The following is a 21,408-nucleotide window of genomic DNA, read 5'->3' as shown; positions in this document are numbered from 1 at the left end:
GTGCTCTCTTCCCCCTCGATGCCCCCCCATCCCCCCCCTCCGCTGGGTCGTCCTCCCTAGAAGTGCAAGGACAGGACCCGCGTTAATGAAGAGGCCATAGAAAGGCCCGGGCCCGGCTCCCCGGGAGCATCACCACATGCAACGGGCGGCCGCCGAATACGCCACCAGTTCGGGCAACTATCATGAGGACCTGCTGCACAACCTCTTCCAGGTTGTGCAATTCACCGAGCCCGACCATGCGCAGACGCTAGTGGAGATGATCCGCAACCATGCCTCGCTGGAGGAGGTGCGCGCCTATCTGGATCAGGCCCTGGCGCAAGCCCGGGCCACGGCGCCGGACCAAGACGCCCTGGACCACCTGGAGGGCCTGCGACGCGGCATCGAGGTCGAAAGTGAGCCGCCGCGGTTTCGCCCGCAAATCATGGATATCCGCTACTTGTGCGGCAGCGCCCCCTACCGCCTCCCTGCCAAACCATGGACCTCCGTCACCGACGACGACGACCTGGTCTCGCACCTCGTCTCCCTGTATCTCGTCTGGGACTATCCCTTCTTCGCCTTTTTCGACAGCCAGATCTTTGTCAAACACATGGCTATGGGCAAGGTCGAGTCCGACTTTTGCAGTCCCTTCCTAGTGAATGCCCTCCTGGCCAACGCATGCGTAAGTTCCGTCCGCCGGTGGCTGATCGCCAGGCTCGTGTACTGAATCTCCATTGGTGAAACCCACTAGTACTACTCGCAATATTCCGAAGCGTATACCATCCCCGGGGATGTCCGCACGAAAGGTGCCGACTTCCTAGCCGAGGCCGAGCGCCACCTACAATCGCATCAGTTTGAAAAAGGTGGAGATATCCGCCTGGCTTCTCTGCAAGCGCATCTGCTGCTGTATGAGAGGTACGTCATCACCTGGGCGGCACATGCCTCCCCCCGACGAGGCCAGGACCTGATCATGTCCTAATTTACAGATATTCCCTGTCAGGTCATGATGATTGGGGCTACACCATGCTGCATCGCGCCATTGAAATGGCCGAGTCGCTAGGCATCGTGAACAAGCCCGACCTACATCTCGCGCCATCCCAGATGTCCGAGGATATGATTGTCTCGGTCAGGCGCACTGCATGGGGTCTATTTCAAGTCGATACGTAGGTTTTGTGCTGCCCCTGACGCAGGGATATTCTGACCGCAGGTGACGCCAGAGTCGTGCACACCAACTTCCTCCGACCGAGCCGCGTGAGGTCCGTGAGCGTCGAACGCATCAATCGGAACGACACTGATCTAAGTGACATGTGGACGCCATACCCAGTCTCCAATCTCTCGCGGCCGTCATACATGAGCTTGTACTTCGATGAAGCGTGTAAGCTCTCGTTCATCGCCCGTGATGTTTCGTGGAACTTGTCTCGGATAGTCAGGTCGGAGACCGATCCGGATCAGCGCAAGCAAGATCTCTATGATCAGCTGTGCCAGTGGGAAGCGAACCTACCGGACAGCTTCGATCCGTCTGAGCGACTGGCCCCGCATCTGCTCTTACTCAGGTGAGTCTTGCTACGGATTTTTGGTTGTTTTCGGGCCCACAGAGAGCTAAATCGGGGCTTGTACAACAGAATGCGATACCACACGCTAGTTATCAATCTTTGCTTCGACCGGTTTGGGGTCCACCCACTACTGTCGGAATCCGACGAGCGCACGCCCCCCAGAAGCAAAGGATTCAGCTCCCAGGACATCGCCATTTCCTCGGCGCGGACCATCGCCAGCCTCTCGCAACAACTCCGGTCGGAGTACGGCATGGAGCACGCCCATCAGTTCGCCATGTATGCTATCAATCTCGCCCTATTCACCCTTCTCGACCAGGACCACTTCGACATCCTCGACCGGGACTTCCTGACGCTGACCAGCGCCATGTCCATCATCGCCTGTCGCTCGCAGCTCGGACGGAGCGTGTTCCACCTCTTCAAGTTGGCCGTGCGGTCCCGCAACCAAGGGGACCGGGTGCAACAGTCGGAGGAAGTACCGCCCGGGATCAAGGAGCTGTTCCAGCAGGACTCGCAGTCGCGGACCCCCGACCGCTGGGATCGCTACGCGGAGAACCTGACCAAGTTGGATGGCGAAACCAGCGCTATCGACACCCGTGAAGCCCCAGACCCGTTGGCCAACTATGGCCTTCATGACATGCTAGAGCGGTACGAGAGGTTGAGTGTCGGGAAGGGGGATGAATGGGAAGATCGCCGGCCGGGGGAAGAGTCGGCCTTTTGATTTCATGGACGGTTTGATCTAGACGATGTCTTCTACATGAATTGCCCAACATACGAGGGAGCCGATACTGTACATACGTTTCTATACACTGTTTCTACAATTCACGACATTACTGCATGCCTTCTGCCTTGGAAAGCGATCGATTGTTTTAGATTACTGCTATGCATATAGTCCAGGATTGCCTGAAAGCCTATACCCCGTTTTGTATGGCTACTCCTACCCCAACAACAATTCGCATCGATCATGGGAAAAGTGACAGCGTACATCCGCAAAGAAGAAATTACCCCCGTCAGCTCCTTTTACAAGTGAACTCCCTCCTCCTCCAGCGTTTCCAGCACCTCCGACGCGCTGCCAATCAAATGCAGACTACCCGTGATCAGAACGAGCGGTGACTGCCCTGCGACGCTTCCCACGCCACCAGCGCATCGCACCGCCTCCTCTACCGTGCGCACGACCGTGATGCCCGTCATCTCTTCGCCTGGGATACCCCGCCAGTAGCCACTCAGCTGGGTCTGCAGGGTGAGGTTCTCGGGCCCGGAGTTGCCGGTGAAGATCATCGACGCGCGCTCCATATCCGCAGCCTCATTCTTCTCCCAGGCGATGTTGGTGCAGAAGATGACATGATGGAAGGGCACTTCGGTGACGGCCCCCGTCGCCGACCGACGGATACTGTCCCGCAGGTGTCGAACCAACGTAAAGGCATCGCGGGTTTGCTGGTTGAAGATGAGCACCCGCTTGGCGGATTCGAGTTGCGCGGCCTTCTTGGCGAACCACGCGCCCACCAGGTCCATGCTTTCGACCGTGTGTGCCCCATCGAGCAGGAATCGGCCCGATCGGCACTCTCGCGTCTCGCAGCGACCGGGCCAGCTGGCGTTGCGGAGCGCCCGGCGGAATTTCTCGGGTAAGGGGGCGGACGTGATGTCCTCGGGGATCCCGGAATAGCCCATGCGGCGGAGATGACTGGCGGCCACGGCGATGGCTAGACTGGCGTTGATCTTCTGGAACTCTCCGGCCAGGCCCAACTCCATGGTCTCCACCTCCGGGTGCACGGGCACGATCGTCAGCTCCGCGCCTTGCTCGGCGGCGATCTTTTGCAGCGTGCGGGTAGCGCCAGGCTTCTGAGGAATCGTAAACACGGGAACCCCGGGCTTGATGATCCCGCCCTTGGCCCAGGCGATCTCTTCGATAGTGTCACCCAGTAGATCCGTGTGTTCCAGGGCCAGGCTGGTGATCGCGCAGACACTGGGTCGGTGGAGTACGTTGGTCGAGTCGTGGCGGCCTCCGAGGCATACCTCGACCACAGCGGTGTCGACCTTCTCCTGGAGGAAGCCGTGCAGTGCCACTAGGGTGAGGAAGCGGGCAAATGGCGGGCCTCCCTTGGCGCAGTCATCCGTCAGCCCTAGTCGCTCCCATACGTCGGAGAAGTACTGCACGAACTGCTTCTCCGACAGTGGGGTCTGGTAGAAGGGCATGTCCTTGGATGGGCTGATGCGAATACGTTCTCGCACGGTGCGCAGGTGGGGAGACGTGTAGAGTCCCAGCTTCTGAATTGGGCTCTTGGGTTCGCGTTAGCGGGTACTAATCGAGGGAGCTTCGCGAACACGCCTGAGCTGCATGACCTACCTCCTGACTCTGGTACTCGGACAAAATTGAGAAAATAAACGCCGAGGTGGAACCCTTGCCTTTACTTCCGGCGATATGGACCGCGTTCAAGGGATCGAAATCGGGACTCTGGAGATCTCTGTCAGATCGGAGGAATGATGGGCGGCACGAGATGACCTACCTCATATCCCGCTGCACGACACCACCGCAACATGTCCTGGATAAAGACATCCCAGTCGTGAGTCTTGATGGCTCTCTGCCGGTAGGCAAAGTTGGTATCCAGCAGGTTCAGCTTGCGGAGGGTGTCCTTTCCAGGCATTAGTATGGGCCTAGTCTTGGCTTGGGGTGACTCACGTCGTACGCATGTTCGGCAGTCTTTGGTGCTTCCGGGGCGGGAGTGACAGGATATGATGTGCCTGATGAAGTGTCCCCTTCTGGCAAGAACTGGATCGATGGAGCCATGATGGACACCTGTGTCTGGCAGGAAACTTTCAAGGAACACTGTCTTCAATGCTTTGTCTGATGGAGTGGGAGTCCGATTTGAGTCAGCTTTATATACTGGTGTCGCAAGCCTCCCGGGAAGCCATCGAGGCATGATTCAACAACCACTTTCTGTTGAGCTGGGCAGCTCTGCTGAGCGGCTGCAGGTCTGCGATGTGGGCTTAGGCTTGCGCCAGCTGCGGGATCGACAGTCCCAGCGGGAGTTTATTTTCGCCGTCGATAGTGGTTGCAGTAGCGTGGATATGCCAGATCGACAATGCAGTGACTGATGCGGCCGAAGCTGTCGCGTCTTCTTCTCGGCGCACTTTGCTGTTCCTTTTCTCGTGCTTGCTTTTTCGCGGGCCCCATTTGACCCTTGCAGCTGCCGCCATTTCCTTTTCCAGTTTCCATTACTTGAGTGTTATTGCCAATCCGGATCCCTGCACCTCTCTTGGCGGGCTGAACCTGAAGATCATGCGGTGGATAGGCAGGTTAGCCGTCCGTGGCCTCGCTGGGGATCCAGGCACCCGTGCGCCGAAAGGGAAATCTCCTCAAGCAATCCGGCTAGGACCAGAGCATCGGAACCATGATTTCGCGTTCAAACACCCCTTTCGGGAAATTAAGCACTGGTCGCGTGGATGCATATGTCATCGAAGGAGGCGAGACGCAGCCCGCGCAGAGTCGTATAACAGTGCCAGACATGGCAATTCTCGCGGTCGATTTACGCTTCCTTGCGCCAATCCACTCCTTTCTCTCCCCAGGCCTTCTCCTAACATTAGTCACTCCCTAAGGCACCAAGGCACCGTCATGTCGCAAGACACAAAAGACAAGGGTCCTCAAGAGACCGTACACACCATTGAGCTCGGCTCGCTGAGTGGAAATGCCAGCAGCGCGAGTCTTCAGCCACTCTCTCAGGCGTCCACCACGCCACCCGAACCGCCCTACACCGTCTTGACCGAGAGGCAGAAGATCATGACCATCGCCATCTCCGCGATCGTCGGCTTTCTGGCCCCAGTATCTGCGAACATCTACTACCCGGCCATCGATCAGTTGTCTCATGACTTGCATGTCTCCGTCAGCCAGATCAACCTCACCATCACCACGTTCATGGTAAGAGCCGACCTTGTGTTGTTGTGGAGTGGCATTGGCTAATCGAGACCCGCGCAGATCTTCCAAGGCGTGGCCCCTCTGGTGACCGGAAGTATCTCGGATGTATATGGTCGACGGCCAACGATGCTGGTCTGCCTGATCACATATATCGGGGTCAACATCGGCCTGGCCCTGCAGGACAACTATATTGCGCTGATCGTCCTCCGGACCTTCCAGAGTTGCGGGAGCAGTGCCATCTCGGTCGTCGGTATGGCTGTCACGGCCGACGTGGTAACCCGCGGCGAGCGAGGCAAATACATGATCTGGTCGTCGCTGGGCATCACCATGGGCCCCGCCCTCGGCCCCATAATTGGAGGTGTCCTGGCTCAGTTCATGAATTGGGAGAGCATCTTCTGGTTTCTCGCCATCTTTGCCGGGGCAATGATCATCCTCATCCTCCTCTGCTTTCCCGAGACCTGTCGGCAGGTCGTCGGCAATGGGTCGATCCCGGCTCCACGCTGGAACCGTCCGCTGATTACAATCATCAAACCCGAACAGCTGGTCGACAAGGAGACGGCGAAAGCTAAGCTGGCAGAGGCACCTAAAGTCAAACGACCGACCCCGTGGGACAGTGTCCAGATCGCCCTCGAGAAGGAGACTGGCGCCCTCATTGCATTTACCTCCCTCCTTTACTGCGGATACTTTGCCGTGCTGAGCAGTTTATCCTCCCAGCTTGGAGAAAAGTACAACTACAACTCGCTCCAGGTCGGCCTGTGCTATATCCCATACGGCATTGGCAGTCTCACCTCCCGGTGGACGATCGGACGATTTGTGGATTGGAATTTCCGCCGGCTCGGCAAGCAGCGGGGCTTGGAGGTGGTAAACAACCGCCAAGTGAACCTTCTCGAATTCCCTGTCGAGAGAGCTCGCCTCCAGATCACTCTGCCAATGGTGTACTTGGCCTGCATTTTCATCGTCGGCTATGGCTGGGTCATGAACTACAATGTCAATGTGGCCGGGCCGCTCATTATGCTGTTCTTCACCGCGCATACCATCGCCGGGGCCACCAGCACGCTGATCACGCTGCTGATGGATTGCCACGTCCAGCGGGCGGCGACAGTCACGGCATCCAACACAATGTTCCGTTGTTTCCTGGGAGCGGGCGCGGTTGCGGCCGCGGTACCGATCATTGATGCGATTGGGATGGGCTGGATGGGAACGCTGATTGCCGTCATGTGGGTGATCTCCAGCCTGCTCCTGTGGTGGGTCATGCTTTGGGGCCATGAGTACCGTAAGCAGAAGGCCGCAAGGGTGTGAGCAGACGCTCATTCAGATACGTCGCCGGGATCTGCCAAGTCACTGCAGATCGAGGACGACTTCTCATAGGTAGATAATATCAAGTAGCGAATACAGGCGCCAGAACCATGGTTCTCGTATGCATATATCGGAACAAATCTCCGTAGGAAGTCTTGGGTCGCACGGATTCCCGAGAGAGACGGATTGTTGACCAATGTCCGCATCCGGCACCTGCATGTACGCAATGGAAATCCCCGTGGCACCTCTTGTGTTGAGCTTGTGTTTGGTAGTGCGTTACACGGCTGCTCCTCTATCACATCATCCCTTGTGCAACCCAGGTGGCCAAGATTTGTTGAGCGACCTGGGTGATGAGCTGGTCTCTTTCGAGTCTATTGAGACTCTGCATAGGAAACAGGGTGTCGCGTAAGAGTGATGCCGATGTGGTCCCAGGAGTGTGATAATCAGGGGAGTCCAGCTCCCTCGGTCGGTCCGAGCAATGAAATGTCCGAGCCACTACTGAACTCCGGAGATAGGGCCCAACAAATGCCGCTATGAAGTTGAGTAAAACCGATCCCAACCTTCATCACATTGATCGACGACCTATACGGCCAGGCCGGGCGGACAGGCAGATCATCGGTATGCAGCTGCAAGCCTGCAACAAACCAGGCAGCCCCCTTCCCCACACGTGCAGATCTGCGATTGTCATCGGCAGCCACCAGACCGGTCTATTTTTCATAGTTTCACAGTCTGCAGGCATCAGTGTTCGATACTCCGACGTGGCTTGCGCTAGGAGGCTCATTTACGTAAACCCATCACCAACCCAATTTGCTGTCGCGACATGTTCATGACAAGAGCTATATAAGGCAGAGGGTGCTAGGAGATCAAAGGCCAGAATCAAGCCGATCACACAAGCTTTGTGAAAGAACCCGTGCTGCTTCTCGTGAGCTTTTCTCATCATGCATCCACCCACGTCGCAATTACAGAGCGGAAGGTCGTCTTACACTGCTTCGAAATGGACCACTCCCATTCCTCAATGTTCACTCCCTCGGTTCGTCTTTGGCTCCCCACGACGTGCTCTTAGTGACCGAAAGGTCCTCATCGATGCCGACTACCCGGATACCCGGTCTCTGTCCCTCGCAGAATACCGCCTGCTATCCGCTCGAGTGGCGGTTGGACTGCAGAAGTTGGGGGTCAACCCCAAAGACCGCATTCTATGTGTGACCAGCAATGCCCTCTGCTATCCCGCACTCCTTATGGGCACCGTGATGGCTGGGTGCATCTTCGCGTCAGGACAACCTGCTTTGAACCAGCCCGAGTTTTATCGCCTGATCACCTTCGCTCAACCCTCGGTTATCTTCGCCAGTCGAGCCACCCTTCCAGTAGCCCTCCAAGCTGCGCGCCAGGCCAATCACCCCGACAGTCGAATTTTCATGTTTGACGACGACTTCCTGGATGGCTGTACCCAACCAGAAGGACCTATTCAACACTGGCACACTATGGTGGCGTCTGAATGGGAGGGGGCCCGATTCTGGTATCCCAATGTTGTCTCCGCACGGGATTATAACAGCACAATCCTAATGCTCTTCACTTCGGGTACTACTGGTGACCCCAAGGGCGTGGAGCTGTCGCATCGCAATTACATTGCTGCGGCGTTGGGATACACCCGGCGCATCTCCTCGCATCCGGCTTGGAGATACAATCCTCGACTGGGAGGCCCAGAAAATGTCCGCGTGCTGGGCTCCTTGGCGATCAATCACAGTGTTGGCCAGCGGTCATATTGCGTCATCTTCCCCAGGATGGGTGTCCCCCTGTACCTGATGCGACGCAACGACTTCCGAAGTATCTGTGAAGCGGTTCAGCGGTTTCAGATTACGGATGCCATCATTCGTAGCTCCGTCCTCACGGCTATGGCAAAGAATGCGCCCATCTGTCGAGAATATGACCTGGCCTGCCTCCGCCGTGTTGAAGGCTGTGCTGCTCCCATGAGCCAGTTCACCAAATTCAAGCTGGAAAGCCTGGGGATTGGATACGTCGCCCGTGCCTGGGGACTGACAGAGTAGGCGACTCGTTCTTGCTGACATTCCGTTGCTGACCCTTTATCATAGGACGGGAACTATTACTGGGCCAGATCCACTGCGACCTCCTAAGTCGGAGACTGTTGGCCAGCTGAACGCCACATACGAAGGCAAAGTGACCGATTCTAGCGACCCCTCTCGGACTTTGAGGACCGGCGAAGTGGGAGACATCTGGATCCGCACGCCAGGGTCGAGCCGTGGATACTGGAATAACCCAGCCGCGACAGAACAATTGATCGGGGCCGAAGGTTGGGTCTCCACGGGTGACGTCGGATACGTCGATGATGAAGGTAACTGGTATATCGTCGACCGCAAAAAGGTACACCCCTATTATGTTTCTCACTCTCACCAAAGCCGATCTGTGCTCACCACCGCTGCAGGATTTGATCAAAGTCTGTGGAAGCCATGTCTCACCCGTCGAGATTGAGTCGGTGCTCCTTCAGCATCCACATGTGTGCGATGTTGGGGTTATTGGAGTCGCAGTGTAAGCCTTATGTGTCATTCTCTGAGGATTAACTAACTCCTGTAGGAATGAGGACGAGGGCCCCAGAGCCTATATCCAGACCTCTCCGAAGACCACGGTGACGGCAGAGGAGATCCACGAGCTCATCTCCGAGAAGCTGCCCCCGTACAAGCGCCTCTCAGGTGGCATCTCGTTCATCGAGAAGATCCCTCGGAATGCGGTATGTCCATAGCCCACCTCTTATTGTCATCGGCGACTGGTATATTAACGAACCAACGCATTGTAGTCAGGGAAAGTCCTCCGCAGTGAGCTTCGCCAGCTGGCGATTTCGGAGCTGGGCGACTACTTGGGCAACTACCACGGCACATCCACGTCCGGCGTGGGTGTCCACCTCTAGTCGTGGATCGTTTCAAAAAAAAAAAGTATCTCGGTCTCCTATTACTTTTCTCATAGTTAGTACTATTCCTTCTTAATCCAGGGTCTTAATAGCAAAAGGGGCAAGTGAAAGGATCTAATCCATAGGCCGGCCACTTGCCTTCACTTTCTTTCCTTTGACATGTACATATCATCTTTCCCAGGCTTCGTGGGGTGTGTGGGTGGCCTGATTGGGGACTTGTTCCGACGAGGGATTGAACTGTTAGTAATAATTCATGGGATCTCATCTTCTGCCATTCATGCTCTGCTTCTTTAGTCGTAACTCTTCTCGTATGTGCGCATCATATGGTTTTCAGCATGCGATCGGGAATAGTGGCCCGTACTGAGATCAAATGCACTCGAAGATAAGACAGTGATTGGATCAGCTGTGATGCGATCTGCTAAAACTAACTGACCGACTTGGTGGATGAAGCGGAGATGAAGCATGGAGTGGGGGGGAAACAAAGCCGGCGCGACCGCGCAACCCGTGCACGGACGGTGGCAGGCAACGCAGACATTGAAATCGTCGCGGTACAGAAGGGTAGGACGGAGTAGTGCCTATTCCAATCATCCAAAGAATTGAATTCCGAGAAATAAATGTTTCTTTAATTCTGATTTGCCATCTTTGACTCCCAATGGTAATGTTCTATCCATCAAATTAGGCCACATAATATTATCAGAATGATTTCCAAGTATTCATACCACTGGTAGCATAGGACCGCTGGGGTCAGAATATATAGATTCATGTGCAGATGCAACACCACGGGTGATTAGTCCCAATATTGCGGGAATTGCAACTCATTTAACAACAATTCTGCTCCACAGAGTTCCAAGTAGACAGGAATACAGTGAGACCCAAAGCTCGACTAGTTGCTGACTATTATGCAGGCCGTGTTCGCAGGCGAACAGTGGATGGACATTTTTTTTGGAAGCACGATAAAAGCTGATTACTGCTTCCGGTTAGACCGACCCGAGCCAGGAACAATCCCGAGCCGACCGGATGACCGAGAGGGTCCCGGTCGCAGATCAACACTCCCACTCCCAAGCTTCCCTCGTCAAGGCTCCATTGATCTCTTCTGCGTCCCACTTATACCTTGAGAACGTTATCAGTCCGCTTTCCATGAAAGAATGCTGGGATTCAGCATGCCCACAGCAGACAACGTCCACGACAGAACACGGAACACCCACTTTCATGTCTACCACAGCCGTCCCCTGGCCGGACAACACCAAGTTGCGTCCATTCCCTCGTCAGGTTTCAGAGATGCCAATGACGCTATAGTAATCCCCGCAACGGGGTCGGGTCGCCGAGTCGGCAGTTGAGAACAGGATGGGAGATAGATACCGGATGCTACGGAAAGCCTCAGCTTTCCCGGCCAGCTTCAACCACGGTCGGGAATGATGTCATGGCCTGTCACAATTCAGATCGATGGCTATATAGGGCTGCACAGGCTGTTCGTCCCTGCCATATCATTACGAGCAAGCATCAGCCACCATGGTTTACAACATTACCGAGAAAGAAACCCAACCCACCATCTGGAGCCACATTAACGGCCCCGAGGCCGACGTCCTCGACCGCTACTGCGTCTCCGAGCTCTGCAAGGGATGGCCGGTGTATCGTGATGCCTCGGAATGGAAGCACTACCGCAGCCTATTTGCCAAGGACGGCGCATTCGTCTTCACCAGTATGTCCAACCAGCAACATCCCTTGCTTGCCTACACAGCACTAATATCCCTCCAGCCTGGAGCGGCGGTCTTCCCATCGATGACTTCATATCTACGTCCATCGAAGGACGCGCTAATGGCGACCATATCATGCATCGTGAGAATGGAACCCTCGTGGACCTGAACCCAGCTACCAACCGTGCTATCGGCAAGATGAAGGCGACCATCACGCAGCGCTTCGACTGGGACGGCGTCGAGTTCGACGTGGAGTGCGACTGCCGCTTCATCAACTTCTGCCTCAAGCAAGACGGCGAGTGGAAAGTGGTCTATATCAAACTGTTCTACGAGAAGGATAAGGTCACGCCCGCAGATGGCCAGACCGTGCCCAAGTTTGACCGGGCGGAGCTAGAGAAATACCCTAAGGGGTATCAGTATTTGGCCGTGGCGCAGGCCAAACTAGGACAACCGATTCTGAATGATTTGCCGACGATGGATAATGAAGCGTTCTTCAAGTTGTATGAGGCGATGGATGCATGGATGGAGGGTCACCCGGTGGGAGATTTGTTGGGCATCCCTGATGATGCATCACCACGGTATTGAGAGGAGGGCTAAATCTTGACGATGTAATGATTCTCTTTTGAATTAAACTATTTTTGGCATCTTTCGCTAGCAGCCACGGACCTTGACTCTCAAAACACCTTCACGGAACACTAACAAATCATTTGGAAAACGTTACACACGTCAACGTTGACGATGGTTGTCCACATGCATGTTTCCCGCTCAACCCCAGATACGGAAGGGAATTGAGGAGTTATAACACCCGCCATCAAGCCAGTCTCCAGTCACCATGCGCACCGGGGCCCCTTTCCCGAATTCAAGGATCTTACCACCGCCAGGACTATCCGCATCGAACGCCGGCCACCCGACGGTAACGTTAACCGTGGATGGATCTTTTAGGAATGCCAAGATGTGATCCTGCATGGTTTCCGATGTCTTCACCTCCAACTGTGGAATCTCACCCACGTCTTCTCGGTAGGTGCCGAAGATCATCAGCAGGTCGGACCAGTGGAAGGCACCCAACCAGTCCACAGGACTGATGTTGGAGAAGTTGCCGGCCCAGAAGTACCGATAGGTATCGAGCCCTAGAGCCCGTCGCCGGGCTGAGTCCTCGGCTGCCCTGCAATCCCATTCTCCTTCCGCTATCATGACTGAGGTAGTATTATCCGATGCCATTTCCCTGGCCGCATCGGACCGGATGGCTGGTCCCCGGGCTACCTTTCCTTCGGCATACCGTTGCGATTCATTGGAGAAGATGTACTTTTCATCAGCTGCATTGAGGTCAGTATGCGGACCAGAGAACGGAGAAGTACGACTGACGGATATAGTTACTGAATGCGATTGACGGTGAGCCTGAATACCGGTTGATGTACTCCTCGATCTGGACCCAAGACACCTGACGCATGCACTCGAGCTCGGCTTCAGCATCATCGCCGTAGTTGCAACCCAGGGCCTTGGCGACGATGTCGAAGTCCTGGTAGACATCGTCGGTAGTGCTCATGTCGATGGTGACGGAGGGTGGTTGCGAAATAACCCCGAACTTGACTGCGAGAGGGTCGTCGGGAAAGGCGAGGGTGTAGAGGTGCGTCAAGGCCGCCCCTTGTGATTGACCCCAGAGCTACCATGACATCAGTCGCCGTATAGCTTAAAATAAGTTCAGTACTGACCATGATGTTCTGCGAATCTCCACCGAAAGCCTCGATGTTTTCATGCACCCATTCTGCCGCCGCCCTGACATCCAGGAGCGTGAGTGACGTTTCGTTCAGGGCCCTGGATTTCGGATCTAACAGACATTTTTAATAAGCATGCCACTATGCTAAGAGGGAGAGTCATACTTCCGAAGATATTGGCGCGGTAATTGATCGTCACCACAATATGTTCCTGCGACCGAGAGACCCATGGGGCGGGCAGCTGAGATGGGATTTCAATGCCTCCCGTTGTCCCTCCTCCACCGGTCACAAAGAGTGCCACGGGGAGTTTAGAGGTCCGATTTGCATAAGATGGGGTCCACACGGCCAAGGAGAGGCAGTCCTCCGCCGAAGACCAGGCCACCGCTCCCTGGTTCAGGGCTTCACCCAGGCTAAGCAATAGGTTGGGGGGAGCATATTCGTTCCACATGGAGCTCTCGCCACTGACATATTGTGGACAGGCTCGAGGCGAATCAGTAGATGGATCCGAGGTTTGTGGACTGCAACATACCAGGACCGTACCGCGTCGAGTCGTACTTTCTGCGCGACTTGTCCGGCTTTTGCGGGGGCAGCCATCGAAGGTCTCCAACCGGTGGCTAAGACAGACCTATTAGGAGGAAAATGAAAATATGCAGAGGGTCAGTTGCAACGGACCTTGGCATACGGAATTCGCAGGAATTGCCGAACATTGGGATAGGTGTCGTTTAGCATGCCGATAAAGGTGCCCGTCTGCGTCTCCACGGTCAGGTTGGACCAGTTGGAGAGACTGCGAGCCGGCTGCCAGGTCAGGTTGGCATAGTAAGGAGGATCGATTTTGGCGAAAGCGACTGTCGCACAGCCGAAAAGGGAGCCGAGGCCCCAAAGCAACTTCATGGTGCCAATGTACAACCTCTGAACGATCGAGATCCGGGCTCATAGGAGAGCATCACTGCGCGTTGTCCCGAGATCTTAAATGTCGACCGCCATCCCGTGGAGAATCCCCACGCTTTCCTCCATCTATCCAACGGACCGGAAAAGAACCCGAAAGGAGGAGCGACCATAGGGTCGGATGCATTGTTTGTCTCCGACCTCCGACTCTGAACGGACGTGCTGGTCGCCCGGTAGATGGGCGATTGGTGGAGGGACTGGGATACGGGAAGCGCGGATATGTGTTATCCCGGATGGGAGGGTTCTCCAGACCGATGACATCCCCAGCCTGGAATTGCGGAGATCAATCAGCAGCACTGACCGAAGGGCCCGGGCCCCTATCTCCATGATAGGCCACTTGCTCCTTGCGGGGAAACGGAGAATACCCTAGACAAGGTTGCGATCGCCGACATACCAGCAGTGGTGCCACATGTTGAAAATTCTGCAGAGGTATTTACCCCGCTGATGCATGCTCAAGAGTACCTCTGCCCGTCTGTTGAGGGTTGTCACTATTGATGAAAAGGCTACTAGCTATTCATGGCCAATCAAAAAGGCGCAAGATATGGGTGTGTTCTGCTGATTTTGACATGATGTGTCCATTGACTGTTTACACTACTTTGCCATGACGTGGGCCTCATGACCCAGATTAATTAACATTAATGACAACGATCGGCAGCACATAGACACCAGGATCCTCTTCCGGCCGAGGCCTCTAGCCCGAGGCCCCCGATGTGCAAGTCACCCCCAGGTCCGACGGGGTGTTAGCGCACAGCACTTCCGCATCTCCTGAGGGGGCCTTGACCTCGAATCCACTGATGGTGATGCCACACGTCCCATCCGCGCCGCAGTCGATGTTGGCCACGACCGGGTCATACTTGTCACTAGTCGTACCACTAAAGCCCGACACGACAATGTCCGTCAGCTTCGCGTTGCCGGGGTACTCTTCGCAGTAGTCGTCATCCTCGCCATAGCAGCTCTGGATCTGGAAGGCATAGTCGGAGTTTTTCACGGTGAAGTCATTGAACGTCACGTTGCTGACCGTGGACACACCATGATCGCCCCCACTCGGATAAGTCTTGATGCCGGCCGCCTTGGTGGAGTTGATCATGGTCGCTCCGGTGACATAGATGTTCTTGACCGAGTCGTCGCTCGACTTGCCCAGAGACCCCACGGAGATACCATGGGAGCCTGTGCAGCTGATCGTGTCCACGGTCACATAGTTGGAGCTGGGCTTCAAGGCCACGCAGTCATCATCGTTGACGACGGTGACTTCGGTGATGGTAACATAGGTACTCTCGCCGATGTCGAAGCCGTCCGTGTTCTTGGCCGGGTTATCCGACTTGGAGGTCGCGTCCATGCGCAGGTTCGAGAAGACGATATTGGTGGCGGCCCCCTTGACGGAGTTGAATACGTTGGGCGGGTTCTTCTGGCGCAGCCCAGAGACTTCAATGTTGCTGCCCCCCGTAATGTACAGGAGGGTGGGGCGCTTGTAGCTGGTGTCCTGCGCAAAGAGGTCATATCTGCGGAAGAATCGGTCAGTTCTCTCCCTTGCCAAGAGCCTCTGATGGGGAACAATCACGTACGCATCCTGGCCGTTTCCATCAATGACGCCAGAGCCTGTCAGCGATCGCAGCTTCATCCCGTCCACCTTGGAGACACTGATCATGGCGGTCCGGCCGCTCCAGTAGTCGGTGTCGCTGGCGAATTTCAACAGTCCCTCCACTTGGATGTCGCAGTTACTGCAACTGCCCAAGTCCAGAACACTGTTGAGGTAGTACGTGCTGCCCTCGGGAAAGACGATCGTGCCCCCATTTCCACACGAGGCGAGGGCCTCGGTGATGGCGGGCACATCGTCCGTTGACGAATCCCCGCCGGCGGTTGGGGTACAGACAGCACGAGGGTGAAGCGCGGCATCTGGGCGGTGTTGCACCTTAGAGGGAGCAGCATTGCTCAGGCCAACAATGGCAAGAAGGAAAAGACTGCGGTACAGAGCCATAGTGGAAACCTTTGCAACTGGTGTTATCGACAGCCCTGGAACCAGGGTGGCGATGAAGTTTTGGCGAGGCTCACCCTATATACAATCCACACCATGTGGTCGGGAGTAACCCTGTCATGCCCGTGGAGCCGGGTGGACTGGCAGGTGGACCATGTCGCAGGGAAACAGCATCCACTACGAAGGCATGCCGAGGCAGCCCTGTCATCTCGGCTGGGGCACCCTGAAACGACTGGGGCGCTTAATTTAGGGACGGAGAAACTGGCTTGCACTGGGCCTGCTCAGGCTCGGCTAAATGGGCCGTTCCAGGGCCCGTGTCGAGGCATGGCAGGGGTTCATCCCCACCGCGAACAGGGACCCTTCCTTGCACACTGCCGAGAGGCTGTTGGATCCTTCGAGTCACCATGAAACCCCCGCCCACGAACGTGTGACAACCGACCGTTACAGGGGCCAAAGGATCCCGCTGATGTCCAAGCATTGTCGATCCGGATAAATTGCGAGGGCCAGAACTAGCTGTGATCGTCGTTCCCCTGGGTCCTTGCAGCTCTCCGATGGCACCCCGCTGTCAATTCGTCACGGAAGACCGTCGGGTTGGCCGGAGCGTTCCTGACGAGCGAGAGCTCCCATGTGAAACACCCCCTTGGCCCGTGTCTATTCATGGAATTGTGGGGGGGAATTCTCCGGCAATGGCGGCCCTTGGCGCTTGGCAGCTGTCAAGCCACCCGGAGTGCCTGCAGCAGAATCGTCACCCCGGTCACTCGGAAATGTCCACGTACCGGTCGAGGGCTATGAAGGGTTTCGCCCTGCAGCAGGATATATAGTCACTTGGCGTCCTGCAAATCCATCCCTCTTCTGGGACACTTTCCTGCACATCACTCCCTCACTTGCTGCTCCCTATTGAAACCGACCGGAATCCCGATGCATACATCATATCTCCTGAGTGCCCTTGTCGGCCTGGCCGTCACAGCGACCGGAGCTCCCACGGACAACCTCAAGAAGAGGGATAGCCGGACGAGCGCCCCTTCGGGCTGTTTGACGGTCGGTTCGGATGGTACCTACTCGACGATCGGAGACGCGCTTGACGCCCTGGGATCTTCCACTTCGTCCGCCTGCATTTACATTGCCAGCGGCACGTATGAGGAACAGCTCACCATCGACTATGCGGGCAACCTGACCATCTATGGCGAGACCACGGACACGGCCACCTACAAGGAGAATGTGGTCACCATCACCCACACCATCTCGTCCGAGGATGCAGGCTCCCTCGACAAGAGCGCCACGGTCAACGTGGTGTCTGATGGGTTCAGCATGTACAATGTCAACGTCGAGAACGGATACGGCAAGGGGGAACAGGCTGTCGCGTAAGTCAGATCCTGCCTCTCTTTGTAACGAAGTGATGGGTGTGGGCTAATTATCCTACCGCAATAGTCTGGTCGGAAACGCAAATGAGTTGGGCTTCTATGGCTGCCAGTTCACCGGGTACCAGGATACCCTGTATGTGAAGGCCGGCACACAATATTACTCCAAGTGCTTGATTGAGGGTAAGCCATCGTCCAACGACCCTGAGAGATCCCATTGACTAACTCGCCTGCAGGAGCTGTCGACTACATCTTCGGAGATGCGTCCGTCTGGTTCGGCGACTGCGATATCGTGTCGAACGGCGCCGGCGCCATCACGGCCTCTTCCCGCGAGACCACCTCCGACTCGGGCTGGTACGCGATCGACAACTGCAACATCAAGGCCGCCTCGGGAGTCTCTCTCACCGAGCAGGTCTACCTCGGCCGGCCCTGGCGGGTGCTCGCTCGCGTGATTTATCAGAACTCGGTGCTGTCGGATATCATCAACCCCAAGGGATGGACGACCATGGCGGAGGGTGCGACTCCGTTGTACTATGAGTACAACAACTCGGGGGCGGGCTCGGATACATCTGACCGCGAGTACGAAACCTCGATCTCGGCAGCGGTGGACAAGACGACCGTGCTGGGCTCTACGTGGGGGGATTGGATTGACCGCAGCTACTAGGCAGTTGGTCCGAAAAGTGAGCCGAGCACCTCATCCGAAGGTTCATGAGACCATCCGCAGATCACCCGCCTGCACGCTTAGCTTACCTGGAGCCCTGTATTGATTGAATCCCTAATAAGCTATTGTCATGCTTCGGCTTTGTTACCTGAATGTAGACTGTCCTTGATCCGTAGGCTCATGCCGATCATGAGCAGATCCCGGTGTTCTCCAACTGACGGCTCGCCACTATACCATCCGATGGCGCAATGGATCCGACTATTGGGATCCGTGGATTATCTCCTACGGAGTAGATAATTAATACAATGATAGTTGACAGTCCATTCAGTAAAAAAGCAACCTCATGCAACCAACAGTCCATCAACCCCGTCTCTTAAGATGTCGACTACCATAGCCACAGAAAGTACAGGAAGCAAGAATGTCTCCCAGGCATTCGATCTCGAACGACAAGGCTCGGCTGCCACTGCAGCAGTAGCTCCGAAGTCGCTGGGGGCCGGGGTAAGTCCATCAATTCCTCTGCATCGTCCCGTGCTCACATCACGAGCAGTCCGCATTAGCTCTGGGCGCATTCGGAACGACATTGACAACCTTATCACTCAGTCTGATGGAATGGCGCGGTGTGACCATCACCAACGTCTACGTGGGAAATTTCTTCTTCATCGCTGCGTTTGGACTGGTCATCACCGCGCAGTGGGAATTATCCGTGGGAAATGGGTTCGCGTATACGGTGTTTAGTGCCTTCGGTGAGTACACTCATTATCTCCCTCTCAGATCCAACCAAGACTGATAAAAAAATAACATGTAGGCCTCTTCTACGCCGGCTACGGCGCCATCCTAACCCCGGCCTTCGGAGTAGCCCAAGCCTACGGCTCCGACACGACACAATACAACAACGCGCTGGGGTTCTTCATGATCCTGTGGACCGTGTTCGTATTCACCTTCCTCATGGCCTCTCTGCCCAGTAATCTGGCGTACATTGCCGTGTTTTTCCTGGTGGATTTGGGGTTTCTGACCGTGGCGGCGAGCTATTTTGCTGAGGCGGACGGACACCACGCGTCGTCGGTGGCACTGCAAAAGTCCGGGGGGGTGTTTTGTTTCGTGGCAGGGCTGGTGGGGTGGTATATTGTGTTGCATTTGTTGTTGAAGAATAGTCTTGTGGAGTTGCCGTTGGGGGATACCTCGCGGTATTTTGCGAAGACGCGGAAGAGGGCCGTTGCGGAGGAGTGATTGGAGGAAGGGAAGCCGAGAGGACGACTCCGTACTTAGTGGTAGATGGACAAAGAGATAGCGGCGGTAGCAGTAGCAATTAGCATCGCAACGGATTCGTTAGTGTTGTGCCATTCTCGGCCGGATAACGACATCCTCCCCCACTCGAGGATTGGCATGGTATGAACTGCCTCGTCGATCATGATGCGATATCTCTCTGCAGGGGCGGGAGATGGCGTGATCCTCGCGCGTCATTTGCAAGGTTCCTGCGCCATCGCATTTTTGAGTCCAACACAATATATACCCGCCCCGCTACACCGAAGAGCCAGCTTGATCTCACACGCTCAAACGCTTCACACTCCGACGTAGTATTCTCAGATAACCTCATCATGACTCAGTCAGACGTCCCCGCTACCGACCCCGCTGTCTATGATTCCTACCAGGCCAAATGGTCTGCTCTGCCCGACACTGCTGATGCCTGGCTGGCCCGGGCGCGTGAAGTCGCGCAGGTGCTGGGCCAGGATGCAGCCCAACGCGACCAAGAAAACAAGTCGCCGCGGGCCGAGGTCGTCCTGCTCAAACATTCCGGGTTGCTGAAGCTGCTGGGCCCGAAGAAGTACGGCGGAGGCGAGCAGCCGTGGGATATTGGATACAAGGCCATTCGCGAGGTCGCCAAGGGAGATGGGTATCCCTGGACTATTTCAGCTCATTAAAGCAACATAACGCTGACTGCATACCAGGTCCATAGGCATGCTCCTCGGCTATCATCTCCTCTGGTCCACCACGGCCAATATCGTGGGGACCCCCGAGCAAGCCGAGCGTATCCAGGAGTGGATCATCTCCAACAACTACTTCGTGGGCGGCGCGGTCAATCCGCGGGACAGCGACCTCAAGATCACCTCCGACGGCGAGGACATTGTCTTCAATGGCGCCAAGTTCTTCAACACCGGTGGAGTCGTCTCGGATCTCACTGTCCTGGAAGGTGTCCTGGACAACACCGGCGAGCACATCTTCGCTCTGGTCGAGACCCGACAACCGGGCATTCAGTTCGCACACAACTGGCATAACATTGGTTTGCGCTTGACCGAGTCCGGTGGTGTGAAGATTGAGAATGTTCGCGTACCCTGGGCTGATGCCCTGGGTTGGGATACGGCCTCCAAGACACCGCGCGACGATGTCCTGAAGGTGCCTTTCGCCAGTCTCTTACTGCCAACGTAGGTTACTCCCTGCATTTATATGAGGATCAAGTCTAACCGGTATAGCATCCAACTCGTCTTCAGCAACTTCTACCTGGGAATCGCTCAAGGCGCCCTCGACTTCGCATCCAAGTACACCGTGACCTCGACTCGCGCGTGGCCGTTTGGCGGTGACAACAAAGACTCTCCCACGGAAGAATTCTATATTCTGGAGCGATACGGCAACTTCTTCGCGCATCTCCGAGCCGCGGAGGCATTGGCCGACCGGGCAGGAAACGAGCTGGCCACACTATACAGCCAGCACTCGGACAATCGCCCCGGGTTGACCAGTCAACAACGAGGGGAGGTAGCCGAGTGGATTGCCAGTGTCAAGGTAGTGACCACCGATGTCGGGCTCAGAGTCACATCGGGGGTCTTCGAGGTGACTGGCGCCCGAGCCACGTCCCTCAAGGTGGGATTGGACCGGTTCTGGCGGGATATTCGCACGCATACGCTGCATGACCCGGTGGCGTACAAGAATCGGGAGCTGGGGCGGTATGCCCTGCTGGGCGAGGTGCCGGAGCCTAGCTGGTATACCTAGGTTGGGCTGAGAGTATGTAGAAACGATGACAAGAGTGCCTTCCGTGAGAGATACTATAATATGAATTATGATTCCCACTAGACCAAATCCCCGGATTAGCTTTGTTTGCTCCTGCTGGCATACGACCTCTACTCACCCAGCCAAGTATACTTTGGGTAACCCATGGACGGGTTGATACACTCTCCCCACGGGATGTGCATCCCTGTCGCCAGGCGCCCACCGCCATGCAGCCAGGCAGCCATCTGCCGCCTGGAGGCCTGGAGGCCTGCCGGTCTGCCTGCCTGTCCTACCTGGTCCTTTTCCCATCATAAGTACTGGCTCACCTCACACCAACCATCATCCTCATCATCCTCATCATCCCCAGCATCCCCAGCATCCCCAGCATCCCCAGCATCCCCAGCATCCCCAGCATCCCCAGCATCCCCAGCATCCCCA

At 55.9% G+C, this 21,408-nt stretch overlaps 12 protein-coding genes across 12 annotated transcripts in view; 9 read left to right on the top strand and 3 right to left on the bottom strand.

The window, feature by feature from the left end:
* The first annotated feature begins 39 nt into the window (after positions 1-39).
* Positions 40-2,298, top strand: BO80DRAFT_276251 (transcription factor domain-containing protein). The gene is made up of 6 exons (XM_025714887.1): positions 40-658; positions 728-891; positions 963-1,139; positions 1,194-1,351; positions 1,403-1,529; positions 1,599-2,298. Exons 1-6 carry the CDS (start codon positions 137-139, stop codon positions 2,245-2,247), a joined length of 1,797 nt encoding a protein of 598 aa, XP_025569543.1. The 5' UTR covers positions 40-136; the 3' UTR covers positions 2,248-2,298.
* A 90-nt stretch (positions 2,299-2,388) lies between these two features.
* On the bottom strand, positions 2,389-4,613 carry BO80DRAFT_276754 (FolC bifunctional protein). The gene is made up of 4 exons (XM_025714890.1): positions 4,204-4,613; positions 4,031-4,156; positions 3,871-3,978; positions 2,389-3,803 (listed from the first exon to the last, which is right to left on the bottom strand). The coding sequence occupies exons 1-4, from the start codon at positions 4,309-4,311 to the stop codon at positions 2,547-2,549; spliced, it is 1,599 nt and encodes a 532-aa protein (XP_025569542.1). The 5' UTR covers positions 4,312-4,613; the 3' UTR covers positions 2,389-2,546.
* Positions 4,614-4,852: 239 nt separating this feature from the next.
* Positions 4,853-6,832, top strand: BO80DRAFT_419446 (MFS general substrate transporter). Its single transcript, XM_025718308.1, has 2 exons — positions 4,853-5,439; positions 5,497-6,832. The coding sequence occupies exons 1-2, from the start codon at positions 5,137-5,139 to the stop codon at positions 6,733-6,735; spliced, it is 1,542 nt and encodes a 513-aa protein (XP_025569541.1). The 5' UTR covers positions 4,853-5,136; the 3' UTR covers positions 6,736-6,832.
* Position 6,833: 1 nt separating this feature from the next.
* On the top strand, positions 6,834-7,181 carry BO80DRAFT_430049 (uncharacterized protein). The gene has a single exon (XM_025720621.1). The coding sequence runs from the start codon at positions 6,929-6,931 to the stop codon at positions 7,139-7,141; it is 213 nt and encodes a 70-aa protein (XP_025569540.1). The 5' UTR covers positions 6,834-6,928; the 3' UTR covers positions 7,142-7,181.
* A 471-nt stretch (positions 7,182-7,652) lies between these two features.
* On the top strand, positions 7,653-9,757 carry BO80DRAFT_506307 (acetyl-CoA synthetase-like protein; the record flags this gene model as incomplete). Its single annotated transcript, XM_025724539.1, has 6 exons — positions 7,653-8,770; positions 8,820-9,108; positions 9,170-9,273; positions 9,319-9,472; positions 9,539-9,631; positions 9,731-9,757. Exons 1-6 carry the CDS (start codon positions 7,671-7,673, stop codon positions 9,755-9,757), a joined length of 1,767 nt encoding a protein of 588 aa, XP_025569539.1. The 5' UTR covers positions 7,653-7,670.
* A 1,055-nt stretch (positions 9,758-10,812) lies between these two features.
* Positions 10,813-11,986, top strand: BO80DRAFT_430046 (nuclear transport factor 2 family protein). Its single transcript, XM_025720620.1, has 3 exons — positions 10,813-10,896; positions 10,946-11,348; positions 11,405-11,986. The coding sequence occupies exons 2-3, from the start codon at positions 11,159-11,161 to the stop codon at positions 11,926-11,928; spliced, it is 714 nt and encodes a 237-aa protein (XP_025569538.1). The 5' UTR covers positions 10,813-10,896; positions 10,946-11,158; the 3' UTR covers positions 11,929-11,986.
* Positions 11,987-12,108: 122 nt separating this feature from the next.
* BO80DRAFT_450408 (carboxylesterase, type B) lies at positions 12,109-13,946 on the bottom strand (the record flags this gene model as incomplete). The annotated part of the gene is made up of 6 exons (XM_025721813.1): positions 12,109-12,656; positions 12,706-13,003; positions 13,053-13,168; positions 13,221-13,535; positions 13,585-13,669; positions 13,728-13,946. The coding sequence occupies 6 exons, from the start codon at positions 13,944-13,946 to the stop codon at positions 12,109-12,111; spliced, it is 1,581 nt and encodes a 526-aa protein (XP_025569537.1).
* A 394-nt stretch (positions 13,947-14,340) lies between these two features.
* BO80DRAFT_276110 (putative extracellular exo-polygalacturonase) lies at positions 14,341-16,094 on the bottom strand. The gene is made up of 2 exons (XM_025714882.1): positions 15,563-16,094; positions 14,341-15,499 (listed from the first exon to the last, which is right to left on the bottom strand). The coding sequence occupies exons 1-2, from the start codon at positions 15,973-15,975 to the stop codon at positions 14,692-14,694; spliced, it is 1,221 nt and encodes a 406-aa protein (XP_025569536.1). The 5' UTR covers positions 15,976-16,094; the 3' UTR covers positions 14,341-14,691.
* Positions 16,095-16,648: 554 nt separating this feature from the next.
* On the top strand, positions 16,649-18,106 carry pmeA (putative pectin methylesterase). Its single transcript, XM_025720619.1, has 3 exons — positions 16,649-17,333; positions 17,401-17,513; positions 17,567-18,106. The coding sequence occupies exons 1-3, from the start codon at positions 16,891-16,893 to the stop codon at positions 17,992-17,994; spliced, it is 984 nt and encodes a 327-aa protein (XP_025569535.1). The 5' UTR covers positions 16,649-16,890; the 3' UTR covers positions 17,995-18,106.
* Positions 18,107-18,369: 263 nt separating this feature from the next.
* Positions 18,370-19,281, top strand: BO80DRAFT_487888 (uncharacterized protein; the record flags this gene model as incomplete). Its single annotated transcript, XM_025723562.1, has 3 exons — positions 18,370-18,489; positions 18,539-18,734; positions 18,797-19,281. The coding sequence occupies 3 exons, from the start codon at positions 18,370-18,372 to the stop codon at positions 19,216-19,218; spliced, it is 738 nt and encodes a 245-aa protein (XP_025569534.1). The 3' UTR covers positions 19,219-19,281.
* Positions 19,282-19,514: 233 nt separating this feature from the next.
* BO80DRAFT_394442 (thermophilic desulfurizing enzyme family protein) lies at positions 19,515-20,977 on the top strand. Its single transcript, XM_025717284.1, has 3 exons — positions 19,515-19,882; positions 19,938-20,411; positions 20,460-20,977. Exons 1-3 carry the CDS (start codon positions 19,587-19,589, stop codon positions 20,971-20,973), a joined length of 1,284 nt encoding a protein of 427 aa, XP_025569533.1. The 5' UTR covers positions 19,515-19,586; the 3' UTR covers positions 20,974-20,977.
* A 408-nt stretch (positions 20,978-21,385) lies between these two features.
* The window catches only part of BO80DRAFT_394440 (2OG-Fe(II) oxygenase), a 2,604-nt gene continuing 2,581 nt past the window's right edge, over positions 21,386-21,408 (top strand). The window contains exon 1 of the mRNA XM_025717283.1: positions 21,386-21,408. This exon is cut by the window's right edge and continues 192 nt beyond it. The gene's annotated coding sequence lies outside the window, so the exon portion shown is untranslated.

The sequence above is a fragment of the Aspergillus ibericus genome, assembly GCF_003184845.1.
Source record: "Aspergillus ibericus CBS 121593 unplaced genomic scaffold BO80scaffold_81, whole genome shotgun sequence".
NCBI classification, from domain to species: Eukaryota; Fungi; Ascomycota; class Eurotiomycetes; order Eurotiales; family Aspergillaceae; genus Aspergillus; species Aspergillus ibericus.
This window is presented reverse-complemented; position numbering and strand designations above follow the sequence as displayed.

Excerpts from the sequence above, each read along its gene's own strand:
- BO80DRAFT_276251 (XM_025714887.1), top strand. The coding sequence starts at position 137 with ATGCAACGGGCGGCCGCCGAATACGCCACCAGTTCGGGCAACTATCAT. Across the intron at positions 1,140-1,193 it reads GGTCTATTTCAAGTCGATAC|AGTCGTGCACACCAACTTCC; the intron begins GTAGGTTTTGTG and ends AGGTGACGCCAG. Across the intron at positions 1,530-1,598 it reads CCGCATCTGCTCTTACTCAG|AATGCGATACCACACGCTAG; the intron begins GTGAGTCTTGCT and ends CTTGTACAACAG.
- BO80DRAFT_276754 (XM_025714890.1), bottom strand. The coding sequence starts at position 4,311 with ATGGCTCCATCGATCCAGTTCTTGCCAGAAGGGGACACTTCATCAGGC. Across the intron at positions 4,157-4,203 it reads CTGCCGAACATGCGTACGAC|GACACCCTCCGCAAGCTGAA; the intron begins GTGAGTCACCCC and ends ATGCCTGGAAAG. Across the intron at positions 3,979-4,030 it reads GTCGTGCAGCGGGATATGAG|AGTCCCGATTTCGATCCCTT; the intron begins GTAGGTCATCTC and ends AGAGATCTCCAG.
- BO80DRAFT_419446 (XM_025718308.1), top strand. The coding sequence starts at position 5,137 with ATGTCGCAAGACACAAAAGACAAGGGTCCTCAAGAGACCGTACACACC. Across the intron at positions 5,440-5,496 it reads TCACCATCACCACGTTCATG|ATCTTCCAAGGCGTGGCCCC; the intron begins GTAAGAGCCGAC and ends AGACCCGCGCAG.
- BO80DRAFT_430049 (XM_025720621.1), top strand. The coding sequence starts at position 6,929 with ATGTCCGCATCCGGCACCTGCATGTACGCAATGGAAATCCCCGTGGCA.
- BO80DRAFT_430046 (XM_025720620.1), top strand. The coding sequence starts at position 11,159 with ATGGTTTACAACATTACCGAGAAAGAAACCCAACCCACCATCTGGAGC. Across the intron at positions 11,349-11,404 it reads CGGCGCATTCGTCTTCACCA|CCTGGAGCGGCGGTCTTCCC; the intron begins GTATGTCCAACC and ends ATATCCCTCCAG.
- BO80DRAFT_276110 (XM_025714882.1), bottom strand. The coding sequence starts at position 15,975 with ATGGCTCTGTACCGCAGTCTTTTCCTTCTTGCCATTGTTGGCCTGAGC. Across the intron at positions 15,500-15,562 it reads GATGGAAACGGCCAGGATGC|ATATGACCTCTTTGCGCAGG; the intron begins GTACGTGATTGT and ends ATTCTTCCGCAG.
- pmeA (XM_025720619.1), top strand. The coding sequence starts at position 16,891 with ATGCATACATCATATCTCCTGAGTGCCCTTGTCGGCCTGGCCGTCACA. Across the intron at positions 17,334-17,400 it reads AAGGGGGAACAGGCTGTCGC|TCTGGTCGGAAACGCAAATG; the intron begins GTAAGTCAGATC and ends CTACCGCAATAG. Across the intron at positions 17,514-17,566 it reads CTCCAAGTGCTTGATTGAGG|GAGCTGTCGACTACATCTTC; the intron begins GTAAGCCATCGT and ends ACTCGCCTGCAG.
- BO80DRAFT_394442 (XM_025717284.1), top strand. The coding sequence starts at position 19,587 with ATGACTCAGTCAGACGTCCCCGCTACCGACCCCGCTGTCTATGATTCC. Across the intron at positions 19,883-19,937 it reads GAGGTCGCCAAGGGAGATGG|GTCCATAGGCATGCTCCTCG; the intron begins GTATCCCTGGAC and ends ACTGCATACCAG. Across the intron at positions 20,412-20,459 it reads GCCAGTCTCTTACTGCCAAC|CATCCAACTCGTCTTCAGCA; the intron begins GTAGGTTACTCC and ends TAACCGGTATAG.